Below are 20,528 nucleotides of genomic sequence, written 5' to 3' on the forward strand. Positions count from 1 at the left end.
GAAGGGCCCATTATGAAAACTGAATGGGCGATACAGCCGTTTGCACTACTATCTCAGAAAGGATAATCTCACAGAGGATGTCCCCATGGGACACCTTTAAACTTGCACTGCAGTGTGAATTTATCAGTTTGGCATTGGCATGGAAAAGAAGAGCTTCCGGAACTTAAGGAGATCCGGCTCAGGCCTGAGAGGGGCAGGGAGACCATTCCAGAGGGAGGCTCCTGCGGAGGAGAGACATCTAAACCCCCGCCCCCCACACTCTTTGTTTAGAGAAGAGTGACTCGCAGAGCGAGCAGACCCAAGGGATCTAGCAGGGAGGTATTTAGGGAGAGAGATTTGAATGTCGCAGGGTCCAAAGCCCCAGAAAGCCTTGTGGATGATGCAGAGGGTCTTGAACATGATCCTAGCAACAACCGGCATACAGTGGAGAGAAATTAGGGATGGAAAGATGTGGTCCCTAGTCAGACAGTCAGGGATGAGAGAGGAGGAAGCGGAAGAAGGGGAGGAAGGGGAGGAAATGGAGGGAAGCTTGAAGGAGAGCTGTGTGTCATCTACATTACACTGGAAGTGAGGAGGGAATGAAGAAATCAAGTGGGTCAAAGGGGCAAGGTAGATGTTGAAATGCCATGGCAAGAGGTTAGAGCCTTGAGGGACGCCGCAGGTGGAGAGTGTGATGGGGAGAAAAGGGCCAAATTGAACCTGGGAAGGTCGGTTGGAGGGGAAGGAGGCCATCCAGACCAGTGCCGGGCCTGTGATGCCAAGGGTGTCACAGAGGCGATTTGTCAGGATGGCATGATTGACCGTGTCGCAGGCAGAGGAAAGATCCAGCAGGATAAGAACGGAAGGAGACTTGGAGTCGAGATTAGAGAGCAAATCATCATGGGTGTTTAGTAGAGCACTTTCCGTAATTTGGATTTACTGTTTTGCTATATAGGGTGAAAGACAGAGCATAGCCTGGTGGAAATTCATGGCTAGACTGCATGATATTTGTTCATCCCTTTCCCTTCCCTGCTGTAGTTAAACTTCAGTCCAGATTCTTTCAGGGAGCCCGTGTGTGGGAGATGATGTTGTGTGGTCTGTGAGGTTTTTGGAAATCCTTTCACTTAATGCATCAGTGGGAAGTGGATGTGCCATAGCTAGACAGCAGTGCTGGGGCCGAATTTAAAAATGGCTACTAGTTGGAACAGTAGTTCGGCAATCTCGATCTCCAATGGGCTGAGTGGTAAAGTAGCAGCTTTAACCATCATTAAAATGAACAACAGCGTAAAAAAAGCTCAGAGTATGGTTAATACAGGCTGCCGTTCTCCGTTTCAATACACCGATTTAAGAACATTGACAAAGCACACAATAAATATTTAGATGGCCCTTAATAAGGAACAGTATAAATAGAAGTGAAATAGCCCTGATTTTTAGGACTTTATACCCTAGGAAGAGGCAGGCCGAGGTCCTCTCTGTTTTATTTCCACACAGTGGGAACAGTTCATAACTTCAAAAACGTCAATCTACTTCACTCAAATGTGTGCAAAAGAAATGGCCATGGATTATAAATCAAACGTTTAACAGCACTGTGCTGGGACATTCAAATCAAGTTTTAATCACCCACAACTACAAGAACAGATTCAGAGCTTTTGAAAAACGAACATTAAAAAAAAAAATTTTTTTTTTTAAAAAAAAAGCAAAAAATGGGCTACCATTTTAAAATCTGTTTAATTTATTAAATGCAGCCTTAAATGCATTTCTAACACGCTTACAGCATCATCAGAATTTTAGCTGTATGCCGGCTGTAAATCCGGCGGGGTACCGACCAACGCAAATATCATTACTGCAAATGGGTCCGGCGCTATGAGCGCCAGATGCCGAGTTGTGGTAAGGCCGTCACTCCCCAGTTTGTTAAGCGTCCATAGGACTTTATGGGGCAGTATCAGCGCTGTTACCGCCAGTGATAATAGCGCTGCAAATAAAGTGGCAAGATTTTCCTCCAGCTAAAAGGTGTTATAGGGAAGAGAGGGATACCGTGTCTCGCCATCCAGTGTACCATTCCCCGAAGACCCCTCACCCAGGTGATCCTCCCGCAATGGTCCACCCCCAGGGTCTGGATCCAAAGGCGATGGCTGTGCCCTGGCCACCTGCAAGAGAGATTCGCGTGGACTAGTGGGCGAAAGAGACCTTCAGGTTCCTCACAGTACCCTCACCCTGAGTGACCCTGTACATGGCGCAACGTATCAGGAAGCCAGTAGATTGAGAAGTGTGTTTTCACGAGAGTGGAGTGCCCTAGGTCAGACTTGCCTGGCATGGTCACAGACACTCCGGAGCTCGACCCCAAAATGGTGATCTTTGTCATGAAGACGTCCACAGACAATAGAAAAGGTGTTGATCGTTCCTGGAAGGCTGCCAGGAACAAGATTTGGATCTGGCAGGTCCGTTAGCAAAGATAATGGACTTAGCAGAGAGGGGCAAAGACATGGGATAGCCCATAGAGGCGCCGACCTTTGGGAACTGGGCACAATGCAGTTTCCCTCATAGGGAATGTCAACTGCTTCCTGTCTTCAGAGAGGCGGAGAGGTCTCTTACTGAAAATAGAGGGCAAAATCTGCGACCTGGCCACTTACGAGGCAGGCGAGGGAGCGAAGGGCATGCTGTTTGGAGACGCCTGTGCAAAGGAAACGTCCCAATTCGTTGGGACCTATACTGCTTTGGAAAAGGCACAGACGTCAATAAGAAAGATATTCCCAGGGCGAGTTTTTGCAGGGACCAATCGATGTAGAGGCTGATCGACTGGTCGTTTCAGCATGTAAAAAAGGAGGCCTCAGGATGCGCAGGCCCAATACTGGCAAGGGAGACAACACAATGCCTTCTTCCTGACAAGGACCCAGGACTCCAGAGGGACTCCAGAGGACAAGGCACCTTTAGACAACAGAGTGCCACTGGCATTAAGTGCGCGGGGCAGGACAGTATTGTTTTTGATCAAATTACGAGAGTTATCGAGTTATCGAGCGATGTCTCGGTGTTGCAAGCAGATGCAGGTCTGCGTCTGGAGTTCATGGGTATACCTGTGCAAAGGGCGGAACCCCAGCGGAACCATATGGCACAAGAGGAGATTACTTTATTACAAGAAGAGTTGCGCAGCCTAGCGAACAAAGGGGCAATAGAGTGAGTCACACAGGGGAAAACACAGGTTCGACAGCATTTCAAGATGGAGAGGTTTAATCTCCTCAGAGATCTCCTCCGTCAAGGAGACTGGCTAGCAAGGTGGATCTCAAAAGATGCCTACCTTACCATACCAGTAGCAGTGGAGCACCAGAGGTTTCTCCGCTTCCATTGGAACAGGGAGAGTTGGCAGTTCAGGTGTCTCCCGTTTGGATTGGCTTCAGCACCAGGGTGGTTTACAAAGATAATGAGGCAAGTGGCTGCAGCCATCAGAGAGGGGAATCAGATCATGGTCTACCTAGACGATATTCTCTAGACGAGCTGTGAAGTGGGAGCAAAATGATCACAGTGCATTCTGGGACGGCTCATGCCTTAGTGAGCTGTGAATCGTGAAGGGAGTCTCGAACCATACTGAGGGGAAACCTTTTGATGTGAACTGTGCTGCATGAGAGAAGGCTCGAGCCCAGTTGAGGAAAGCATTCATTGTGAACTTTGAGAGCTTGAAAGGAGGTGAGCACCAATAAAGACGGCACAGCCGGTGAGTCGGAGTGACTGAACTTTGGGAGGTCAAGAAAGATACTGTTGACAGAGTGGTCCGGTGCCACGTGGGTGCTCATTCGAAAGTCTGTTAGGTATTCTACTGATGCAAACTGTTGAAAAGGGAATTTTGAGATGTAAGGGGTCCTGCAATGGGTCAAGCTAAATCCTGTGAACATTTGAAAGTCTTCAATAGTTTAATGTGAACCGCAATTGGTCTGAGCCCGAATGAGGGAGACTAATTGGGTAAGAGGAAGGATCTGAGCCCGGCTGAGGGGGGTCCAGGGTGTAGCATGCGAATTGAATACTTGTAAGAAGAAAATAACTTTGTATACTGTTTTCGTACATCAGGCCCTCTGAATCAAGAGGCTTAAGAAGTAAAGAGACTTGGACACAGAAGGTCCTGATTTTGGAAGGGAACTGTATTCTCGTGCCGTAGAAGCCAGAGTGTGTGCATTGCTCGAGTCAACTGCCTTGCCCCTTGCTAAAAACTTGGTGACGGGAGGCCAACGACCCAAACATCCTGACATATCATTTTGTGAACACACTTCTTTTTCATGAACACTACCCCACACTATTTATAATTAGCAGCAAGGATTTGCAATATTTTCTTTTTTTTAGTATAGGCCCTTTTATTTTTAAAAGACTTCACTAGGTCTGCATTATTATTATTTGATGGTCGTAGCTTGCTCCCATCTCTAGATTTAGGCTTAGATAGGCGTTCATCACACCTTTGTTCAAGTACAATCAACACCCTTGAACTGTATGATATTGTGTGCTTTGCTTATAATACCATGCCTTCCTTACACCACGTAAAAGCAGACAGCCTTAACTTTTTTTATTTTTTTTTAGTCAGATTGTGGAAAGAAATATTTTGCTTTGCAATCTAGCCAGGGTAGTGGGGCTTCTAGCAGCGTCGATTCAGGTGATATTCCACTTGACCGCTGCATTACAGGGCTTTACAGAGGTTGAAGATCAGACACCTTCAAGGGGGCGTAGGGTATCACCAGATAGTTTCACTAGACAAGGAGGCATTGTCAGAGCTAGAATGGTGGCTACAAAATATAAAAGCGTGGAACTGCCAGGCTATTTTCTGTGATGTTCCAGAGCTGGGGATAGAATCGGACGCAAGCAGAACCAGCTGTGGCGCTGTAAAGACTGGTAGGGGGGTGTCTGTACTTCCGCTCTCTATATGGTAGAGGAGAGGCAAAGCGGACCCCAGCCAAGATTCTCTATAAGGTAGCAATGGACGAGCAATCAAGGCCTAGCTTCTCAGGAGGTGATGCAGGCTTGTTCTTGAGTACAGTGTAGTCCCCGAACCCCCACAAAGGAATGTCCACACACTGTATTACTGAAAACACAGTCTTTATAGAATTAATATTCAAAGGTATGTACACGATCACAATAACGCACTTTGTACTCGGAAGTCAATAATGATAAATATATACAATTCTAAAGTGGTACCACCAATGTTATCAAATCTCATTAAAGTGCATCAACTGTACGGTTAAAATGTCAAAGATTAATAACGAGGAAACCAGCAATAGAGGTAGGAAGGAACGCAAGATGGTTGAAACAGCAGGCAGAATACTGGCCCGTACCCTAGACAAAGTTCTGTGTGGAGATCCCCCCCCCCCCACCTGGGCAACCTGTAAAATAAGATATATCGCACAAGCCCAGGCCATATGTTCAATAGTCTCACTTCTTCCTATTAAGGTTTTTACCCCCCCAATGTACCTGGTGGAGTAGAGTTCTCCGACGATGCGTCGACCGATCCTTCTCGAGTGCCTCCCTTTCAGGCGGGAGCCACGGATCATCGAGAGGTGCCGGGGGAACTTGGCGTTCGGTGTCGGGGAATCGACGGCCCTTCTTGAGTGTCCTCCCTTTAAGGCAGGAGTCACGGGTCGTCGAACGTCCCACGTTTAACAGGTTGAACTACGGCAGGGAAGTGGCAGCTTCGTTCCTAGCGGTGCTCGTCGACGACAGAGCGTTGGCGTCCTGCAAGGAAGAGGCGTGCGGGTCACCTCGTGACAATAGTTCTGGACCGCAAAGAGATGATGAAGAACTGTGGCCCAGCAAGGGCGTCAAGTCGTCGGCGTCTCTGCGGTCTTTAGGTGGCGGGAAACCCACCGGTGGATGCTCCTCGGCGCGTCGACGGTCGGGCCTTCTCCAGCGGAAGACAAGCGGATGACGATGCAGACGAGAGCGTCCGATGATCAATTAAAGTTCTTAGGCAAACGGGAGCACGGCGGCTCCGGACGGCGACGGCGGTCGTCGACAGTGGCGGACAACAGTCCGGGTGCTTCTCCTGGGAGTTCCGCAGCAGTCCCCGTATCGGGTCGGCAGCCTGTCGAATGTCTACCAGGGAGCGTTGGCAAAGATCAGCTGTGCACGATGGTCCCTCGTAGCTCCGGAAGAGGGCACCTTACCAGGTCCTCTCTGGGTCAGTCCTTGGAAACACAGCAGCCTTCAGATTGCGAGGGAGAGCCACAGCACTCCTTCTCGTCCAGCGGGGGTTTCAAGGTCAAGCGTCAGTTACTCCAGTTACTCGTCGTAGTGGACTTCAGCTTCTGAACACGATTCCTAGCAGTGAGAGGTCCCCAGATATACTGTTGATCTCCCATTCATTCCGGTGGGTCACACTCAAGCATCCAATCACGACTACGGGCATTCATGCAGGCTGGCAGCCAATCAGGCACACGAGGTATTCAGGCCATTCACTTCTCTCCAGACACTCACAGCAAGTTGTGTGTATTGGGACAAGTACCGAGCCATTCAACACTCCAAGCTGCATTCATACCGGTTTCGGGCAGGGTTGTCTCAGTCATTGTGTCAACCACCAGATACTAGACACCCACAACACAGAATGCATATTCATCACACACTCTATTCACCCAGGTCCCACCCACAGGCGGTACCCACAACATACATCACAGGGAAGGCTCCAGCTAGTCTGGCCGGGCCTTCACAACAACACCATATACGGCATTTCCACCCAACAGCCAGTCAGGGGTAAGGGACAGAGTCAGGGCTTCCCAGGACTTTGGGAAAACAAGGTATTGGGGAATAGAAAGCAAGAGGCCACAGGGGCCATCTTGTTTTCCATCAGGAATCAACGGATCCCAATGGCAGGGCCGGGGTATCCCAAAATGGAGGATACTCCGTGCACCTGTCAAATTCAGCATTGAGCTGCCACCAGCCCATACCCTGCTCTGCGGGCCACCCACAGGTGCCCAAAAACATACACTAGGGGCACAGGGTTGTACCCCCACCCATGGGTGCCATAAGGGTATCCCACGGGTCCGTTCACCAAACCAAAAGAAAGAGCTGCACTGCCAGGAGTCCCACATGAACTCCTGTGCGGAAAACATGACAGAACACACGATAAAAAGCAGTAAAGGACAAGGATACGGAGGCCCTGTCCCTCCGATGCATTTCCAGCAACACAGGCGCCACATGCAGAAGTTTAGACAGGTGGCAAGTGGTCCGAGGAGGAGTTCCAGCTACACATAAATTGTCTAGAGTTATTACAGGCTCATTTGAAGTGCGAACCTTTGCCAAAGACAAAGTCAATTGTTGCATCCTGCTGAAGATAGACAACATCTCGGCTGTCCGGTACATAAAACTAATGGGAGGTACGAAGTCCAAGATGCTGGCCGAGCTGACAAAGGCCTTTTGGCAATCACTGCCCGGAGCAAAATATAGTGGTATCTGCCAGGGGAGGAGAACGTGGTGGAAGATTGGAACTTGCGCACTCTTGTGGACTCCAGCGACTGGAAGTTGGTATCGATATGGTTTATTAATAAAGCACTTAGACACAAATTAGTGCTTTAAAATCGCTTCAAGGCAGGAGGGGAACATGGGATACAAACATTCATAAGGCCTTGGAAATTCTGAATGATCTGCAATAATAATAAGCATACTAGGCCCGACAACATTTCTGCTAATTCAATTGTGTGAACAGATTGTGGGGGGAAAGCAGGGAGGGGAAGGAGAAGGGGTACATGCAAAACAAGCTGACAATAATGCAAGTGCGTGACAAGCACTGAGGGTAGGAGCGAAAGGGGGGTGTGGAGAGGTGGAGGCACACAACTAAGTCATACTAGAGAACATTTCTTGCTAGAACGAACACAAGTAGACATTGACATAAGGGGAGTGGATCAGGGGAGGGGAATGGTTAAATTGGTTGGGCATTTTATAATGTGCTACTAACACAAGTGTTTCAGGTGCACAATGATAGGGGGGACAAGGTGAGAGAGGGGCAGACAGAACATGAACTTACCGGGTTGGGTGCATTCAGTTTGTTGAACCGCGCAGGCAGGAAGGGCGAGTGATTGGGGGAAGGGATAAGTGCGCCTAGTCCAGGAGGGCTGGGTTAAGCGAAGAGGGGTCTCTTTGGGGAAGTGCATAGTGCAGTAAGTAGTGCTGGAGCCCGGAGGCAAGTGCAGGGACTGGTGTGGGTGCCTGGGACCTCTAGGGTTCTGAGGTGATCCAGGAAAACAGTCAGCTAGCTGAGCGGAAGGAGGAGGTAGCAGGTAGGGAACAGAGCTTAGCAAGGGAGAGGTACAGAGAAGGTAGAGAAGAAGAGGAAGGCCTTGAGGTTTTCTGCGGAATGTCAGGAGATCCGTCTCGAGACGTAGAGAAGCAGGGAGACTGGTCCAGAGGGTGGCCCCTGCAGAGGATAAGGATCTACCCCCAAGTCTCCGTTTGGAAAAATGGCTCACTCTCAAAGAGTTGGAGGAGGACGAGCGGAGTGCTCTAGAGGGTGTGTATTTGGGTAGAGTGTGTTGCAAGTAGTGTGGGCCCCGGCTCCAGAAAGCCTTGTGAACAATGCAGGGGGTCTTGTACTTGATCCTTGCAGCCACTGGAAGCCAGTGGAGGGATTTCAGTGCCGGAGAGATGCAGTCCCTGGGCTTGAAGTCTAGGATAAATCTTGCGGTTCTCTTCTGGATGAGTTGTAAAGGTCAGAGTGTAGAAGTAGAGAGATCGACAAAGAGATTGTTACAGTAGTCTAGTCTTACAGTAGTCGAGTCTAGAGAGAACCAGAGCTCTGGAGACAATGAGTTTCTGGGGGAAAGTGAGAAAAGGTAGGATACCTCGGAGGAGGTGCAGCTGGTAGTGAGATTCTATGAGTATGTCTGAGATGTGTGAGGAGAAGGACAGTCGAAGATGACCCCCACACTTTTTGCCTCACTGGTGGGTGTGGGCGCAGGGCCAAGGGAGGCCGGCCAGAGTGTGAGCGGGAAAACGGGAGCAGGAGTCCCAATGAGACCAATCTCTGTCTTACTGGCATTAAGGCAGAGGTCGTTAGCTGGACACCAGGACTGAATTGCAGACAGACAGTCATGAATGAGCGAGGAGGAAGAAAAGGCCAAGGGTAGCTTGAAGGAGAGCTGTGTGTCACCCGCATAACACTCAAAGTTGGGAAGTGAAAGAAGAGATCCTGTGGGCAAAGGCGGCCATGTAGATATTGAAAAAGCAGGAGGATAGGTTAGAACCCTGCGGGACTCTGCAAGTAGAGTGTGATAGCGGAGAGAAACACCCAAGTCCCACCTGGGATGGTCGGTCGGAGAGAAAGACGGTGAGCCATGCTAGGGCCTGATCAGTGATGCCCAAGGTATCACAAAGCCCATCGATTAGGGTGTTATGATTTACTGTGTCGAATGCGGAGGATAGGTCAAGGAGAATTGAGGACAGAAGGAGAGTTTGTTTCAAGATTTGAGAGCAGGTCTTCACAGATGTTCAGGAGAGCAGTTTCTGTGCCTCTGGATGCTCTGAAGCCAGACTGATGATCATGGAGACACCAACAGATTCAGTGAGGGGAGTAAGTTGAGTGATAGCCAACTTCTACAGCAGTTTGCCCAGGAAAGGAGGAATAGAAATCGGGCAATAGTCTCCCCGGATAGAAGGGTCGGCAGAAGGTTTTTTGAGTAGTGGGTGCACCAGAGTGTTTGAGAGAGGAGGGGAAAACTCCAGAGGTATCCCGCAGTATTAGCACAACTGCAAGAGATGTGTGGTCCTTTCGGCATAGATCCCTTTGGGTCCAAGGGGACCCAGATTGAATGCTCAGATTCCCAGGTACTTCAGTTGGAGGATGTATCTGGGAGGCATGGGAATGGATGCCTTTCTTCACAGTTGGACTGGGGCAGTCCATTTCGCTTTCCCTCTGTTCATCATGTTAATGAGGTTATTAGCGAAAGGTTCGGAGGGAAGGTGCAGAGATGGTCGTAGTAGTCCCATTGTGGAAGTCCCAAGTCTGATTTCCGTTAGGGATGGAACTTTCCTCAGATTTTCCAAGGAGGATTCCGTTCAGCCAGGACCTTCTGCAGAACCCGACTGGTCAGAAGCACCCGCTGATCAACAAGGGGAGCTTACAGCTGCTGGTGTGCAGGGTTTCAGGAAAAGATGTGAGCTGCCAGGAATTTTGCAGCTTGCTGCCGACTTCATCAGGGACTCATGAGCGCCTTCCACTCTTCAGAGCTATGGTGCCACATGGGACAAATGGGAGAACTGGTGCAGCCAACAAGGTGTTCATCCCGTTTCTGCACCTGAAGTACAGGTTCTTACATTTTGTAGCCGATTGAGTGACAGGCGGGCCTTCAGGATGCTCTGTGTTTATAGGTCAGCAATATCAGCCGGACACGGGAAGGTGCACGGTAAGCCTATTGGAGAACACCCAGCGATGATACGGCTTCTAAGAGGTTTGAAGTTACATAAACCTCCCACACTTACATACTCAGTCTTATGGGACGTGAGGGAGGTTTTTCGCTCATTTATTAGTTGGCCAGACAACGCTCAGCTCTCTATGTCTAGACAATCCAGGGGACATTAGCAATGTTGCTCTGTTTGGTAGCCTGTAGGAGGGTGTCTGATATCAAAGCACTGGAGCTAAACAGACATACGTTCTACCTGGAAGGCATAGCAGTCAGCATAGCTAAGAGTACTAAGAGTGATTCTAAAGTAATCCCCTATCCTTATTTCTCTGATAACCCCAAGTTATGTGTAGTACAATGTATCAAAGATTACGAGATGGCAACTGCTGGGGTTAGGCCGCGCGGGGTGGCCCAGTGTCCCAGTTGCTCATAGCATGTAGGAAACCTTATCACGCAGTGGCCTCCGCCACGATAGCCAGGTCGGTCATTGATTTGGGCAGACATAGATTTAACCTTTTTTATTGCGCATTCAGCTAGAGGCGGTATAGTATCCAAGGCATTTGCGAATGGAGTATCCTTGCAAGAAATTATGAAGTCGGCTGACTGTTCTTCCGAGTCTACATTTAAAACTTTATTTTAAGCCAGTGCCTGAAATTGTTACAACAGCGATAAATAGCTTTGAACAAGCATAATGCTTGCCTCCGGTCTTGACGCGGAATGAAGATTACCCAGGCTTACAGCTCTGGGGAGTTTTTATTCTATTAAAGACAGAGGCAAGCATTATTCCTGCCCCAGATACGCTAGAGGGATGTAAATTCTAGTTAATAGAACATGCTTACCTGTTTAAAGTGAAAATCAGTGTCTTCCTGCCCTCATTGTGCGATTCCCTTCTTGCTTTGTAGGGGATGACCAGAAGATGACGTGAGGCGGTCGGGTAAGTCAGACCGTAGGTGTCTACTTTCCGTTCAGAGTTCAGCTGGATGCGCAGTTGCGGTTGTTCACAGAGCCGTTGCCCTTTTTGCCATGGAATAGGACCGAGTTGTATTTGGACACACTAGTTTGCTTTACGACAGGCGTGCGGCCGTTAGCCACCAAAAGAAAGAGGAAGGGACCCAGGCAGGGTGTGGGTCATAAGGAGCAGAGTACTGATGGGTGGTGGTTGAGGCCCACAGGACTACAAAAAGCAAGCGACTTGTGGGGATGTGTAGTCCCTTGAACGTTTATCTGTTTGTTTAAAAAAAAAAAAGAAAGAAAGTTGGACGTTTTGGAAAAGCTGTGAGATGCAGGATTAAAGAAAGAGCATAATTCTCGTCTGTGTCTTTAATAGAATCAAGACTCCCCAGAGCTGTAAGCCTGGGTTATCTTCATTGTTCTACCGTTCTATGCAAACACGTCTTCATTAATTACTGGGCTTATTCCATCTTCTCCTAACCACACCCTTATGAGGAAAGACCTGATCTTTACAGAACCCAACTTATTTATTTTATACATTTGTAGGAGGGCACAAAACCCACAGGTATCTAGGTGCTAGTTGCGAAGGAGGGGGTTGGGGGAGAAACCAGCTAGAGATGGAAACAAGCTACATGAGAGTCACATTTTAGTTAAAGAGCCAAGTTTTGAGGTGTTTCCTGAAGACATGGTACGATGGTTCATTTTGCAGGTAAGGAGGTAGTTTTTTCCAGAGCGCTGGAGCACAGGCAAGGAAACTGGCTCCCTCTGCTCTTTTCCTGCTGTAGTGAGGAGTGTTGAGGCAGTGTTTGTAGGCGGACCTGGCGGGTCTCAGACAAGTTTCTTTTGATGGTGTCCGTGAGGTATTGGCATGCCTCGTTGGCAGTGCATTTGTAGGTGATAGAGACTGTCTTGAATTGAATTCTGTCCTTAACTGTGAGCCAGTGGGACGATTGTCTGGCTTCGAGATCTGAGCATGTCTTTCAAATGTCTAGTGCTGTCCGTAGAGCAGTGTCTTGGATGGTTTGGAGTATGTGCATATTCTTTTCTGAAGTTCCACACAGTAGGCCATTGCAATAGCCCAGTTTGGATCCTATGAGGGCTCGTGCAATGTCCAGTCGATTCTAGGACGAGAGGAAGGGTTTGCTAGCATTGATTAGTTTGATTGGGTACCCTGGGGAGGCGGCAATGTGGTTCACCTGGCGGGTCATGGTTAGTGAGGAGTCCTCCCGCACCCCACCCCCCCCCCCCCTGGCACTTGCGCAATCTCAATGTCTCCTCGCCTAGTAGGATCGTTGGCTCAGTCTTCCCTCGGTTTCCCCTCCCTTGACTCGTCGCGCCTTGAAACATGTGTATAGTAGCGTTATAAATGCCATAACATATGGAAGACGCCAAGAGTTTTGATGGACGTTGCTACTGAAATCTCGTGGCCGTCAATAATAAAGGTTTTGTAGTCTTGGTGTGGTTTGGACAGGCGTGATGCTGGGCCAACAATGGGGAGCTCAGTTTTATCATCGTTGAGGCATGGGCTGTGTGCTGCCATCCAGGCTGGATGGTTTTATAGATGGCGATGATGCGACGGGTGTCTGTGGTATAGTCTCCAGAGAGGGGAATGAGGATTTGTGCATCGTCCCCATTGTTGGTGTAGGAGATACAGAGTGCATATAGATGGTCAAAGAGTGGTTTGATATACACGTCATACAGGAGTGGGTGATACACAAGAGCCTTGAGAGACGCCACAGGATGTTGGAGTGGGTGGGGGGGGGGGGCAGAGGCCTCTCCTGCGAAGACACGGGTTGATCTGTTGGCTAGGAAGGATGCAATCCATTTGGTAGCCTCTGGTGAGAAAAGTGCAGAGGTAGACAGTGATTGGCACAGGATATCGTGATCGACGAGGTCAAAGGCCGCAGAGAGGTCGAGTAGTAAGAGAAGTGAGAGGGAGCCCTGGTCGATGACTACATCAAGTTGGTTTTTAGAGCTCTAAGAGGGCCATTTCTGTGCCATGTTTGGGCCGGAAGCACAAATCTGTCTGGAACCCAGGACATGCGTTTCTAAGAAGGATTGGATTTGTAAATAGCCATCTCTGTCCATAATTGTGAGCAAAAAAGGGACTGTGGTGATTGAGCAGTATTTGGTGGGGGTAGCTGGGATAAGGGAGCTTTTCTTTTTTTTTTTTGGAAGTGGAGTGACCCAGGATTCTTTGAGTGAACTAGGGACAGTGCAGGAGGCAAAGAGGGTGTTGATAATGGCGGTAATGAGCGGGAGTAGGGGTTCTTTGCAGTGGGAAAGCTTGAGGCCTTTGATGATGTTGCTCTCATTTATCGCCTGGCCAGGCTGAATACTACACCCCAGTCCTATTTACCCAATTTTTCCTCAGTCCTATGCTTCTAGTATTTTAAAATGCTGAAGACCTTGCACCCCCAGCTCTCTATTAACAAACGGATTCATCGTAACACCCTTAGGGTCTTCTTGCTATCTTTTAGCCCCATTAAAAAATGTGTACACCTTATGTAGTTTCTTCAAAAAAATGGTACCAATACATAAAGTTCTTAGAATCTTAGACTGACCAAGACAGCAAAAAAAATGTATTGCACCACTGTACAAAACAAACATCACTGCTTACTATTGCACATCAGGACACCGATAAAACACGCAAATCCAGTTGTGAAAATAGCAAAAGTTGCCAAAGTGTGCAACTTAGATCCAACAAAAACCGTGGATCAATTAGCCCAAACTTTGTGGATGAGAAACATTCCCATGACAATATTGGTCACGGTAAGGAAAATGGAGTAAGTGAACATGTTTCAGGCCCGACAGGCTAAACTGTATGTAGTTAACACTGAACCAATTTTACTGTAGTCTAAATGGTTCATTGTCTACCTGTGTGACCTCCTGGGTGGTGATCTCGATGGCATGTTCTTGTTCGCTACTGTCATCCAGCGTTGGCCTGTTCAGGTGTTTGTCATGGAGACTGGCCAATTCCTTCATCTTCTGTTTTATCCTGGTGATGTCATACTGAATCTAAATAAGGCATGTTTGGAGAAGACATGTTAAAAAAGGAAATGATTTGAAGGATTCACATGAGGTGGGAAGAGGGAACAGTTTCCATACAAATGGCCAATGAATGATATACTTACACCTCATGTAAATAAAGATTTGACCTTATTAAAGTTAGAAATCTTTCAGCTGTTCTAGACATTTCTTTAAATATGTAAATATTTGTAGCAGTACATTTAGGTCAGGTTTACTAAGAAAAGTTAAATTAATTCTAAGACCACCAAAGTGGTGCTCGAGGTTTGAAAGAATAGCAAAATTAAATACTTGTATTCATTACTGTGCATCTGTGTTTGCACCCCAATGACACTTTTTTTGTATAAAACAAATTCTATTAAACCATAAACCTCACAAAAGACATCATTAAAAACAAATCATTTTTTAATATTGAATGGCAATTCATTTTATAGCAGATTAGTGGTTGAGAGTGCTTGCACACTTCGTCCAATGGTATTGAAATAGATGTTCACTGAAGATCTTCCATTTTTGGGAGGCATAGAATTGGCAAATAAACAGGAACAAAAAAGTAGTGCCATATCCAGCCATCCATATTGGGCCAGCAGTGAAATGCTGCGGTGCGAACAGCCATCCTCTGCCACCCCTTCCCTAACTAAACCACAGTTTTAGCTTGATTACTACAGCCATCACTATGGCAGGCTTTCTACAAGAAATCAGGCCTGCAGTGCCATATCTTGAGAACTAAATCCAGGCACATGAAATACTGCACCAGTTCTGCAGCAAGGGAAGTCTAGGCTGCTGCCAACAGCAACACAAAAGGGAGCCAGACTTACTCTATAAAAAACAAAGATGGCCCCGCTGCAAGAGGAGCCCTCCCCACCACCCCTAAACAAAAATCTAATTTAGGTATGTAGGTGGCAATGTAAAATACATTTCAAAATATGAAATGCTGAGATAACAAAGCAGAGTGAAAGGGCCATTTGAGAATAGCAAAAGCATGCAAGTAAAAGACAGCTCACTGGATCCTGAATTCAGAAAGATCTACCCACATGCCAACCTTGCCACGTTAACACAGCTCGTTTGAAAAGACTTTCTTTGAATGCAAAGATAAGTACTTGATCAAACTAAACGCAACTTGAAATGAAGCAGAGTGTGGACGGAAGTAGTATCAAATGCTGGCACAGAAACTATTAAAGCAGGGAATTTTAAAAAGTACTGTGGTCTATACACTGTGAAGGAAGAATACCCATGGGCTACAAATCTACTAGAACCAGCAAAGACCATCATCATGGCATTTACATAGAACGATGGGGGCTCATCACTTCAGCAACTACTTGTTAACCACTGAAGGAAGAAGACTGCGCCTAGGCCAGAAAAGGGAATATTGAGGCGATATGCCCCCAGGCAGCAGGCCGACCCTGTAGGTAAGGGCCCGCCACCCAAGTTAAGGGCCTGAGCACAGCAAGGGTTCCCCAACGAGGGTGGCGGTGCCGTTAACGAAAGGCATGGCACACCGCTGAGATGCATATCGCCATTAGCACCCATGTAGTTTCCTACACAGGTGCTAACACCGTGTTTAAAAAAAAAAAATATGTATTTTTTGCACGGCCCTGCACCGCGCAGTGCTGCTTGTCAGCAAGTCAGTTTTCCATTTTGATGAGCGTGACATCAACAGGAAAACGGCCTAAGCCAACAGCTGCACTGCACAGCGATGAGCAGCGTAAGAAAGGTAAGTTAATTTAGTTAAAAAAAAAAGTTTAGTTTTAAAAGACACCATTAGCACCTGAGCGGTGAAGGAGGAGCAGGGAAGGGAAGAGTACGCTGGTCACCCAGGCTCTTCGGAACACAGGCATGTACTAGATAATACAGTCTGCGATGGGACAACCTGCAAAAAGCCTGGAGCTTCAACAGATGAATTGAGAACCAAATAAAATGGAACAGAAATGGTTAACAGATGTAGATCATGTACACATTCAGTGCAGAGCAAATTCAGACATTTCATCTGCAGAGTGAAAAGAGGCACAAGAGTCGAAAACACTGGCAAAGGAGAATCACTTGGAGTATGAAACAAGTGGTATTGACTCTGGGAGGAAGGAGCACGGAAGAAAAGTTGCACATTGCAATATTCAAGATGGCAGAAAATAATATGTTGTATCGCAGACTGCAGTGCTGACATCAAGATAGTTGGTCCCAACATGTACGGATTGTTAATGGGTCTGGAAGCGCTACGTCCCAACCGCCAAGTTGTCAGGTGATTACAACTGGAGATGCATCAACAAGGATAGTCCCATCACATCCAAGGGAGGCACAACACAATGCAAACTCAAGGTCTTTTTTTGGCTGGGTATGAGAGGTCGAGCTTCAAATCAGCTTGCCCTAACGAACCAAAGTTCAGATGAACAAGTACTGTGTAAGATTGGGGAGGCATGAGTGAGACGCAAGATTTTGAAAACACACCAAGAGTTTGCATAGAAGCTAGGACACAAAAGGTATTCTGTCATTAAATGAATCTTAAGGAAGAAACAATTATTGCCATGAAAGAGCTTTTGGAAGCTAAAGTGCTGAGAAAGAAAGTTATTGAACTCATTAAAATATGCATATGGATGGCCACCATCGTACAGATAGCTAAACAGGTATCCTCTACCCAAAGTCATAAGCTAGTGTCATTGTTGTGATCATTATTTTTTTTAAAAATCGACCAGCGGTAAGGCAGTCATTAGGTGTCATTGCACCCATTCTTGAAGCACGTAACTCAACACCAGAAGGCACATAGTAAAGTAAATGTTGTTTGGATTGACATTAGTGGCAGCCTTATTTCCAGTCATGGGCCATTTGCTGAAATTTACCTTTGGGCACTAAAGCTCCCACTCCACAGGAAAATAAGCAGATAGCTTTGGAATAAAGGCTTTGAAAATAGGACTTCCTATTTAGCAGATTTAGTCACGAACATGGAAAGTAGCGATGAAACATGAGTGCAGAACAAGCACAGAGCTTTAACGGGTATAAAATAAGCCTTTAGAGCAGCACTCCACTACATGGGGGGGGATGTGGGCAGGCTTTCCAGAGACAATGGTAAGTGACAATGGGGTGCAATTCTATCTACATGACAACCAATCTTAAGGGATTGTTAAATTAATCACAAAAGGTGAGCGTCATATCATGTGCAATCAAACAAACTGAAAGAGAGGTAGAACAACGCCCTGAAGAGCTCACTAAATGTGCTCGGGCACATGGTGTGGATGTTTGTGAGCCCACCGCCGCTGGGTACATTTCACTATGCAAGACCCATCAACATGTTTCACATGTTTTTAAAATTATAAAGGACGAAGTGTGGCCAGCATGCTAGTCACAAGATGAATGCACAAAGTGTTGGGTAACATGTACAAACGTATAGTAGTTGGTGAAGGCCAGAAAACCATTAGTGTAGGCAAAAGAATCCAAGATGGTTAAAACATCTAAGGAAACCAATGACTAAGTCAGCAGTTGGGCCTGCACAAAGCCATCTAGGGCAGTTGTCAAAGGTAGTTCTGTATGCACTGTTCCTCTCATGGTAATTTGGACGAGTGAAGCCCGTTAGGTGGAAGAAGCAAAGGGGTGGAATTGGGAGAGATTGTTAATTGCAAAGAAAACTAAAGAGGAATCCAGTGGTAATTGAGGCAAATGATCAGCGGAGTGACTCAGATCCGGCATCAGTGGATCCCATAAATGAACGTTCTGGTGAGTATGCCTGAATGATTGATATATAGACAACAAGGAGTGGCAAGGTTAATGAGGTTCCAATTGTGCAATCAAGTGATAAATTGAAAAATAGAGGCCAGGCAGCACATAAACAGTCTAACAAGTGGTTGGGGGTGGATATTTCAGGGAAAGGAAAATGGCCAAGACATTTGTAGATTTTAAAATGTTCGATTAATAGCTAAGTGAATAAAGGGGGAGGGGGATGTTAAAGTGACCCACATACATCAACAGCACATATAGTGGAGATAGTCCCTAACGGGATGCCTTGACATGGATTAAGCATATGTATACGTCCAGACAAGGTTAAATTATGAAGCAGAAACCTCTGCCCCGTGGCAGGGAAGATTGACCTGATGAGAGGCAAACTTTCTGATAAATCTCTTATGATGGAGGCAATCTTTGAATCTTTACAATAGCTACGGGCCTCGAATAAAGCGGATAATGTGGAGGTCGAAATACAACATTCCGAAATGGCTCCTGCTCCAACTATTAGCGAGGCTACATCCGCAAGAGACAGTGGTACTGCTGGACTTGTGCACCTGGAATTACTTTTGGGAAAGAAATTCCAACAGCAAAAAAAATATGTGCCAGGCTTGCTGGATGAGTGTCTTACTCTTGTGACTTCATCAGAAAAGACGGATCCCCCTCCCAGCCTCTAAAAATATCTTTCCCGTATTTGTTACACAAAAAAGGCACATTTCTACCATTAATAGTAAAGACGCCAAAAATGTAAAGGTGGCAAAAAATATGCAGAAGGCGAAAGTGTCGAAATCCAATTGGTCTAGGGCTTTCTTGCGTAATTTGAGAAGTCTCTCACGTTATGAAGTGATGTGTGGTCAAATCACGTGGAGAGGGGCTATCATCTTGTTTAACAAACAAAATAATATTACAAATCAAGAATTGCAGTTGCCCTCCATTAATATTTTGCTGGATGGGAAAAGACCAAAGTATACTGGCAAATGACAAGGACATAAACACCATCTTGGGCATGTTAGTGTATTCATACGAGGAGGAGGCAGCCATGGAGGGACTACAATCCCCTGATAAATCCTGAGAGAATGAAACCTCCTTGTCGTCAACTAAATCCCAAGATGATAACCAAGAGGGATTTCCTACCTCATTCCTTGACCAACACACCACACCCTTTGCCAAGGTGCCACTCGCCCTTTTTTAAACCCTACGACAGAAACACGGTGTGACAGATGCAAAATATAAAGCCAAAGGTTTAGATTTTGTATCTAAAGATAAGGGATGAAGCCCTGGCGATTCCAAGAAAACCGGAACCTACAAACGAAATAATTCTCTTTGGAAAGATTACTGACTGCTGATGATCTAATACTAAATAGGAGGAATGTCCAACATCTTTTCCATGATATTCTGATGCTACGCTTGACTGATTTGGAGGACATACGGGTTGTAGAGTTTGTGAAAGAATCCCGGTCATATTGGGTCATACTCCATTTAAGATCATCCTGGGTGAAATATTCTCTCTTGGGCGCTACAGCCGCCCTGCTCCCATTGGGGTTTGAATTGAGAGAATGTGCCGCACAAAGCTGTGTCCTTCCTAGGTTTGAAAAATTATTTGACTCCAAATCCCAACCATTAAAAAGTGATGGTACAGAGTTACACAACAGGGGGGGTATCATTTAATGGGAAAGGTACATTTTGTGCCATTAATGATGGAAAGACCACCCTAATTAACCATCCAAAGGAAAGGAACGCCCCACAGAGTGGGATATTCATTTGTGATAATGTCTTTGACAGGAATGTTGCCAGAAATCATTAGGTTCACCCTTTTCCAATAGCGCAAGAAGACTGGTCCTGGCTAGCTAGGGCGTTAGGGGCACTTAATCAGGAATAGAATGAGGATGGCTACGGGATTCTGGTAGCAGCCTGTTGGAATAACATCTTTTTAATGTTAATCATTTTGATTTGGCCCCTTATGATATTCTGTGCATACTGTAAAACTGGTTGCTGGCATCTCCAGTATGTTTGGGTTTGCTACCTAAATATGGCACAGAAAGGTACAAGAGGAAGACCCTATTCTTGCTTGCTACCCCTGATAAAAAATGTCCATGGTATGTCTGCGTTCAATTCAAGAAACCCAAATCCCTTTATCTAAATGTTAAGACTGAATTTTGAGCAAGGTCAATGCCAAATCCTAAAGTGATGATTCTGTTCAATCTATATTGGCACCCGGCCATGAATAATTCAATTACTTTTGTTAAATGTGTAGGAGATCTAATGGATGAATCCTACATGCAATTGAGTGACCCCCAATTTATCATCTGCAGTGACTTTAATGTTGGATGCTCCGATGAGATGGGTAATCCCTTGCCTCTTTCTAAAATCATTGATTCTCCAATTCAAGAAAGAGAAGCACTATGGATGAGAGAATCAAAAGATACGGAAGTGCATATGCTAAATGGACAGACAAAAGGTGATATACCTGAAAGTGTAACTTGGGGTCTAGGTCAACTGAAAGCTACTTTG

General features: G+C 46.5%; 1 protein-coding gene across 2 annotated transcripts in view; it reads right to left on the reverse strand.

The window, feature by feature from the left end:
• STX16 (syntaxin 16) overlaps window positions 1-20,528 on the reverse strand; it is a 296,294-nt gene that overhangs the window by 169,634 nt on the left and 106,132 nt on the right. For both annotated transcript variants that reach the window (XM_069651061.1, XM_069651060.1), the window contains exon 3: window positions 14,166-14,306. In XM_069651061.1, the coding sequence (XP_069507162.1) occupies window positions 14,166-14,306 (141 nt within the window). The remainder of the gene's footprint in view (window positions 1-14,165; window positions 14,307-20,528) is intronic.

The sequence above is a fragment of the Ambystoma mexicanum genome, chromosome 3p, assembly GCF_040938575.1.
Source record: "Ambystoma mexicanum isolate Mex_15411 chromosome 3p, UKY_AmexF1_1, whole genome shotgun sequence".
In the NCBI taxonomy this organism is placed as follows: domain Eukaryota; kingdom Metazoa; phylum Chordata; class Amphibia; order Caudata; family Ambystomatidae; genus Ambystoma; species Ambystoma mexicanum.